The sequence below is a fragment of the Phacochoerus africanus genome, chromosome 2 (genome assembly GCF_016906955.1).
Source record: "Phacochoerus africanus isolate WHEZ1 chromosome 2, ROS_Pafr_v1, whole genome shotgun sequence".
Classification (NCBI taxonomy): domain Eukaryota; kingdom Metazoa; phylum Chordata; class Mammalia; order Artiodactyla; family Suidae; genus Phacochoerus; species Phacochoerus africanus.
In genome coordinates this window covers 272,062,608-272,070,498 of record NC_062545.1, presented here as the reverse complement: position 1 = coordinate 272,070,498, position 7,891 = coordinate 272,062,608, and the positions used below count along the sequence as shown (strand labels likewise).

At 61.1% G+C, this 7,891-nt stretch overlaps 1 protein-coding gene across 1 annotated transcript in view; it reads left to right on the top strand.

Annotated features, from left to right (window-relative positions):
• The first annotated feature begins 884 nt into the window (after positions 1-884).
• Positions 885-7,891, top strand: part of EEIG1 (estrogen-induced osteoclastogenesis regulator 1) — a 37,762-nt gene continuing 30,755 nt past the window's right edge. Inside the window, exon 1 of the mRNA XM_047768522.1 lies at positions 885-1,931. Coding sequence (XP_047624478.1) covers positions 1,786-1,931 — 146 coding nt within the window. The 5' untranslated portion in view covers positions 885-1,785. The remainder of the gene's footprint in view (positions 1,932-7,891) is intronic.

The following is a 7,891-nucleotide window of genomic DNA, read 5'->3' as shown; positions in this document are numbered from 1 at the left end:
GCCTGGGTCCCTGTCTGCTTCTCCACTCGATCATGAGCTTGGAGAGGTTGGAGAGGGCAGGCCCACGAGGCTCCCCTCTAGGTCTGAGCCTGGCTCAGAGCAGGTTGCCCCTAAACATTTGGGGACTGATTCAGTGAACTGCAATCTGTTGAAGGCCTGCGAGGTAAAAGGCTCTCGAAGTGGTCTCTGAGCCCAGGGCGGTTAAAGCAGTCAGGGAGACCAGGCATAACTAGATAAGAAACTAACCAACAACAAAAGGCTTAGATAGCAGTTAAGGGAGAAGCTAGTTTTATCACATGTTGCAGTGATGAACTGCTTCAATTCACCCCTCCTGGAAAAGCCTTTGCAGGCACTTCCTTCTCAGTGCTGAGAACTAGATTCCAAGCCAAAGACCCGCTTGGTCTAGTTCTGGCCACCTCTCTGGGTGTGTTTTCTGAAAAATGAGACTCGTTACGTTCTGGGCCTGATTTAGGGGTCAATGAACTCCAGTCTGGGAGGACACTGGAGGTACACTTCACCCACAGTGCTCATATTGTTTCTTCTCTTCATTGTTTCTCTTTTCTTCTGCTCGCGCCCCCCTCCTCGCCTGCCTGCCGGCCCCGGCTTCCCGCCCCGCGACCTCCCACTGCCTTCCCGGGGCCCCGCTCCCTTTCCCTCCGCCCCGCCCCGACCGAGGAGGTGGGCCCAGCTGGGCGGCACACCAATCCGAGCGCCCTGAGCTACCTCGGCCTCCCGCGAGTCCCGCCCCACGCCGCCGTCCGCCAATCGCGCTCCGTGCCCGCCCCGCCGGGCTGCCCAATCGTGGGCGGGCTGGATCGTCGGCGCCCCGCCCCTCCCGAGCTCGGCAGTGCTTCGCGGGCCGCCGCTCTGGGCCTCGGCTTTCTCGGAGCGGCGCCCTGGAGCGGCGCCGCGCAGCGTCCGGCTCGGGCGGCGGCGTTGGGAGCGCGGGCGGCGGCGTTGGGAGCGCGGGCGGCGGCGCTGCAGCTCGCGGGGTGCTCGGCAGAGGCGGCGGGTGAAGCGGGCGCCACCCGCCGGCCGGAAGGGCGCCTCAGCTTCACCGGGGCCCGCGGCGCGGGACCCAGGACCGAGAAGGAGGCGGCGCCCCTGCTGCCAGGAGCCCGGCCCGGTGCCCGCTGGGAGGGGGCCGCGGCCGCACGTTCCCGGCCCGGAGCGTTCCCGACGCGACTCCCGGCGAGGCCCTCCGAGCTCCCATCCGCCCCCTGGGGCTGCCCTCAGCCTCCCCCGACTCACCTGCGCGGGCTGCCTGGCACCCAGGTGCGGGGGCGTGGGCTTGGCGTGGGCGCCTCCCCAGACCGCCAGCGGGGCGGGGGCGGGGCCGCCCTCGGCCTCACCGGGCGGCCCGTCGCCTTCAGTCTCACCGGTCCGCCCGCCGCGCCCGGTCGCGCGGCGTGAGCTCCCCCGGGACCGCGGCTCGGGATGCTGTCCCCCAGCTCGGCCCCTCGCGCGCCGCTCGCCATCCCTGCCCTTGACTCCTGGGCCATGCCCCAGTGTTTACATGCCGGTGAAGCCCCCGGCCACTCCGAACCTCTCCGAGCCCCAGCTCCCCGAGGGTGAAGCCATCCGGCCTGCGAACTGGACTGGTCCTTCAGACCTGGGTCCTCTGGACTCGGATCTCCATCCGCTCTGCCGCCTCAGCCACCATCTGGGCAGGATCCGGCTCTGGTGTTTTGAGGAGGGGGTGTGGTGTAGGGAAAGGAATCCTGGGGATTTCTGGCTCCCTCCCTTTTTTTGGCCTTCGGGGCTTCAGACTCAGGGAACTCGCTAATGGCTTTCTTGATGAAAAAGAAGAAATTCAAATTCCAAACCACTTTCACGCTGGAGGAGCTGACGGCGGTCCCCTTCGTGAACGGGGTCCTCTTCTGCAAGGTCCGGCTGCTGGATGGCGGGGATTTTGTCAGCTTGTCGTCAAGGTAGGAGCTGGGGGCAGTCGTGCCCGCAGGGGAGGGGGATGAAGGCCGAGATCTCACCAGTTGGTGTGTGTGGAAGTGCCCCTTGGGGCCCAGGGAGCAGGTTTGCACAAAGCAGGACTGAGCTGTCTGGGAGGTTTGGGCCCAAGGAAGCTGGCAGGGTGCCGGGCACCCATCTGCAGAGGTCAGCCGGATACCTGGGGGTCTGTTCTTTTCAGCCCCCTCTGGGGCCTTGCTCAGAGCCCACAGTAGGCCCATTCTGCAGACTTGCATGAAGAGCCTAGCCGGGTTTGTCCTGGAAGGGCTTGAGAAGGGGAGGAATGTTCCAGGGCATCTTGCACCCAGCTGACCCCTCGGGCTGTCATATGATTTAGAGCCCCAGCCAGCCACAGGTTCCCTGGCACAACGTGGCGCGTGGGGAAGGTCCGGCCCCGACCCCAGGCACTCCTGGTCTGGCTGGAGGATGGTGGCTGGATTTTGGCCTGCCCAGCCCCCTCTGAGTGACCATTCTCTTCTGGCTGGAGCTGGGCTGCTTTGCCTTGCAAATGCCCTTGTCAAGGAGTCTGCCTCCTTTTCGCAAAGAAAAGGCTCAAAGAAAAGGCTTGGTCAAGTTTAGTTTTGTGTTCTTCCCCATCCTGCAAATCCAGCTGCCCAGCTCATCGCTAAGGGCAGCTGAGTTTCCAAGCTGTGCCCACCCACTGACGGGGCCCGCCTGGGGTCACGCAGTCCTGCTGTCCGACAGATGGGAGTTTGAGTCCTAGCTCGGCGGCCACTCTCAGGGCCCCAGACAGGTCTCTCCGTCAGAGAGTTGTGAAGAAGTTTCAGCAGACAGAATGCGCCGGTGCAGGGCCTGGCCCAGTGCCTCAGACCCACTGGGTCCCTTCACTGGTCTGGCCTTTTGCTCCTCAGGGCTCCCTGTGGTCCCATAGTTCTGAGGCCTGTTAACAGATGGGGAAACTGAGGCCCAGAAAGAGGAAGAAAACGGCTTGCCAGGGACCTCGCAGGAGGTGGTTGTCAACTGAACTTGGCCTGTTGGGAAACCTGTTGGATGAATCTGGTGGTCGAAGGTTCTGCTGGGAGGAGGGAGAGGAGCCGTTCAGCCTAACCCAGATTTAGGAATCTCCGTACAGGATGGGGTGGGGCCCCTTTTCTCTGCACTTGGGCCCGCTCAGGCTGGGAACTGCTTATCTGAGGAATTCGGACACGGGCTGCCCTTTGCTGTGGGGGTGGGAGGCCGTCCTCATTGCCTGGGAAGGCTGTGATCCCGTGGCCACCCACAGAGCAGTGCAAGATTTCTGGGAAAGGGCTGTGTGCTCAGAGCTAGGGCCTGGTGTCGGTGGGCCACTCACTGGCTGGGTGACCTAGGGCAAGTTACCTAACCTCTCTGATTCCAAGAACCAGCAATTGTTGGTGCTCTGCACCCTGTTTTACTAGCACCTCTCACTTAACGCCTTGACTCTGCCATGGAGCAAAGTGAAGGTTGGGGTGGGGGCCTGTAAGATTATTATTTCCATTTTATAGCTGTGGAAACTGAAGCTCAGAGAGGAGTGATGGGCCTCGGTTATTACAGCAGAACCCAGGAGTCCCTTTGTGGGTCAGCGGGTTGCAAACCTGGCTGGTACCCATGAGGATGCAGGTTGGATCCCTGGCTGTGGTGTAGGTCACAGACACAGCTCAGATCTGGTGTGGCTGTGGCTGTGGTACTAGGCCGGCAGATGCAGCTCTGATTCAATCCCTAGCCTGGGAACCTCCATATGCCGCAGGCGTGGCCCTAAAAAAAAAACCCCCCAAAAAACTCAGATTCAAACTCAGGATATACTTTTAACCACTGCACTATTCTGCCTTTGAGCCTTAGTTTCTTCTTCTGTGAAATGGGAGAAGTCATACCTACTTCTAGAGTTGTGGCGGAGCCCAGATAAGGTATAACACATCTGGTGCAGGCAGATTGTTGCAGGAGCTGTGGTTACTATGGCAGAGGGGCCCGGGCCCAGGCCCCAGCCCCTCCTAGGTCTTGGGGGGACCAACTGGAGTCAGCGGGGGACCTACATGGGAGCTAAGGGTTGGGAGCAGGGCCTTGGATTCTACTGAGGAATTGATTTTCAGCCCCGGGCTGAAGTCACAGCTGGCTTCCCAGGCTCTGGAGCTACTGTCACCTTACCTGTCAGCCTTTCTGTTGCCCTAAACCTGCCCCCTCATCTGGGAGAGTCTGGAAGATTCCAGGTCTCAGCCCCCAAAGTCTGGATGTCACCTCTCTTTCCCCTTCTTCCCTCTTGACAAGGGGCCATGGAGTCCCTGAACCTGGCTGAGCCTACACAGCCTTTCCCAACCCTCATCCTAGATGAAACCTGAGTGGCTGATGAGGGAAGAGCTGACATCGAACCCCACACGACTGGGCACTTGGTGGGCTCTGGATACTTCTTTGCTGCTGGGCAGGCATGAGCGGAGGGAACGTACACGTCGTGACCTGAGGCTGCTTTAGAGCAACTTCAGCTTTTGCCCAGGAGATGGGGGTTCTGGGGTTCCTGCCCCCTCCACTCCCATCCCACACACCCTGCCCTGCCACTGGGGTCCTCCTCACAGCCCACCCCTCCAGAGGGCCAAGACCCCATGGTTTTGGACTTGGGGTAGGGTCAGCGGTGACAAGACCTGTTTAGATGCTGGACCCAGATCAGCAGCATTCTTCTAGCCCCTAACCCCCGGGACCCCTGACCTGGCCCAGAAAGTGGTGGCGGCGGTGGCGGCAGCATGGGTGGCGTTTGAACGAAGCAGGCCCGAAGCCCTACTCCTGCAGCACCCACCCTCCTTGCCAGAGTGTTTCCCTGTGTGTTGGGTGTCATGGCAACAGCCGGGTACACAGCTCCAGCCTGACCCAGTTTGAGCAGGTAGAGCAGGTGGTACATTGCACTATTCCCCAACCTTATCTTTCTGAGGCCTCTTTATAGCCCATCGTCCTCACAGCTACCGTGTTCTCGGGGCCTGTGCTATGTGCCAGACGCTGTGCTGAGAGTTTTGCAGGTGGTACGTCTGTTAATCTCCTTGGCCATCCAGAGAGGCCACCTGGCTGGAAATGCAATTGGGAAAATAACCATTTTATCATTAGAGTCGAAACTGCCTCTGATTGTGCGCCACTAGGTCCCAGGGGCCTGTGGAGCACCTCGACTGCGTGGTTGGGTGACTCCTTGAACCACCCTGTGAGCGGGTGAGGTAGCTGGGGTCAAGAGACCTAAAGCGATGGACCCGTGTCCCTCAGCTAGGGAGTGGCAGAGCTGTGGTTTAAATTCAGGCAGGTCCAGCTCCAGGGCCCTGCCTTGCCTTGGTGGCAGAGGGCTGGAAGCAGCAACAGCCCCATGGAATGTCCCCGGACCTTTGAATGAGGTTCTTTTGGGGGCATCGGGTGGTACCGGGAAGTCCAGATTTGGTTCATTTCAAGGCACTGGGCCAGATCCCGTGAGATCTGAGGGAAAGGGGCCTCCGGGCCTTAGGTGGGGGCAGGGCTGAAGTCACCGCTGTGGATTCAGGGCCAGGCACGGGCTGGCACTAGGACTCACTGGGCATTTGCCAAGGTCTCTGCCCAGAGGCCTTCCAAGCAGATGCATCCGAACGGCCCTAGGGAGGCTTCCCCAGGGGTCCACGAGGGATGCAGAGGTCCCAGCCAAGTCTGGTGAGTTGGGAAGCAGTGGGCCAGGCTGTGGTCTCCCCAGGGCGGGCTTCCAGCCTTGAGCCAATCTGTCTTTCAGGCAGGAGGAATCCCAAACATCCTGAGTAGTCTCTGTGCCCAGCTGGCACTGGTCCGGTGGCCTGCCCCGTGCACGTGGCTGGTGGTGAGAGGGAGGCGTTGACTTCCCCCTGGGGGAGCCAGGCGGAGCGTGCCTCCTTGGCCAGTAGATAGGGAAGCCGAGGCTGGGGCAGAAATGTCGTGGTTCAGGGTCACTTCATACGAGGAGCTAAGGGCACAGCTGCGTGGACTCTGGTCAGCTCTGACCTCTGTTCCTGTGCCTTAGGACCCCCTCTTTGCAGGCAGGAGCAGGCTGGGCCAGAAAGGGAAGAGGGTGCCCAGGCTTCCTGCCCTGGACTTGGGAGCCCGGCCATCTGAGCGGCAGACGTGGTGCCTGAGGGAGGCTCCCCCCCCCCCATTCTTTCCTTGAATTCTCACTGATCTCCTTAGTGAGGTTTTTACTGGGCAGCCTTTTGAAAAAGGGCACGCCTGCTCCAGCACAGAGGCTGCCTCCCCTCCATGGGCCCAGCCTTGAGCAGGCGGGCATGGGAGGCTTCCGAGGGATGTTTAGGATTTGGGGGTGTGAAGAGGGCCCTGGACAGGTCAGCCCTGCAGCTAGGCCAGGTCTTTGCACACGCACTGCAGGCTTGACTGGGCCTCTGCTTCCCTCTGCCTCCCTCCTGGGAAAAGGCTTCAGACACTGCTTGCATCTGCTGCCCCGCAAGGCCTGCTCTCACTCGCCTTAACATGGAGTTGGTGTGGAGATGGACAGACGGTTCCGTCCCTGGGGCCCAAGGGGGCAGGGATGTGGAGGTGCAATGGGACCCCGAGGCAGGCAGGGCATCCACTTCCCTGCTCGGTGCAGGAGCGCTGGAGACAGAGCAGGGAGGGCGAGGGAGGCCAGCAGGCATGGGTCCCTGTTCCACACTTAGCGAGCACCCTCTTGGTCCTGGGCTTTCAGAAGTGACTGGGACCAGACAGCCCTGCTTCCTCGTCATGGGGTGGTGACGGTGTGTCTGGGGGCATCTCGGAGACTTCAGAGCTGGGCAGATCTGGGACAGGTCCTCCCAGGACTGACTGTGAAGGCATTTGTCCATCTGTTAGACAGGTGTCAATTGGACCCCCACCCCCAGGCTGGACATGCCTTTGCCCTCATGGCGTTCATGACGGCCCAGGATGGGACCGATCACTGTGGTGGGGGGACTTCCCCCAGGAGGTGACCCTTCACAGAGCCTTGAGGGCCAGAGGGGATCGGACTGGAGACAGGTTGGGAAGAGGTTGGGCAGAGGCCCCTGGTGGGAAGGCACTTGGTCCAGGGCGAAGCAAGAGGCTGGCACGGTTGGGGCCGGCTGGAATAAATGAAGATGGGGTAGCTGGGCTGGACCACTTTTGGCTTTGGGGGTCCAGCCAAGGGACAGGGGAGCAGGGTGCCTGGTTTGCCGATTAGGACACTGGCTCTTGGCTGCCAGGTGGAGAAGAGGCAAGGGGGCCTGACCGGTGTTCAGTAAGGATAGTTGGGTGGCTGTGCTGGTGGTGCTGGCCTGGTTGGGCTGTGGCAGCAGAAGGAGGAGAGTGGGCAGACTGGAGAGAAGGTGGGCAGGCCAGGTGGGCCCGTGGGTTTCCTTGTCCCTAGCACCACACCTGGCACTTAGTAGGTGCTGGAAGGTGCAAGTACAGAGAGCACAGTGGCCAAATGTGGCCAAGGTTTTGTTGCCCTCTGCAGCGCTCTTAGTTTTTGACTGCATACAAATCCAGACTCTTGGCTTCTTTTAAATAGGAAGATCTGGCAACAGTGTCACGTGGCAGCATTTGGCCCAAGGGGATTTGCAACTGCCTCTGCCCTGGGCTGCCCGCTCTGGGCTCCTCCTGGCCCCAGTGCACACCCTTGGATCCCTGACTGTGGTCTGCCAGCCTGGCCCCGGGGCTCCTGTGGACAGCCTTGTGTGTGCAAGCTGGGGGCTGAAGAGGCGGGTGCTTGCAGAGAGACATCCTGCTGGCAGCCTGCAGAGGCCACCCGTGGCAGCCAGGCCGTGGCACCAGGCCAGCTCCGAGAGCTCTCTTGGGGTCAGACTCCGCTGCTGGTGCTTTTGGTGAGGCCTAAAGCTGCCCAGCCTGTGCTTGGCCTTGGTGTCTGCTCCTTGGACCTGCCTTTCTCGCCAGCTGGCCACACCATTGGCAGGTGCCAGCCTGGCAGCTCCTACCAACCGGCCTGCCAGCCTGGCAGTGGTAGAACCCTGACCCGAGGTGA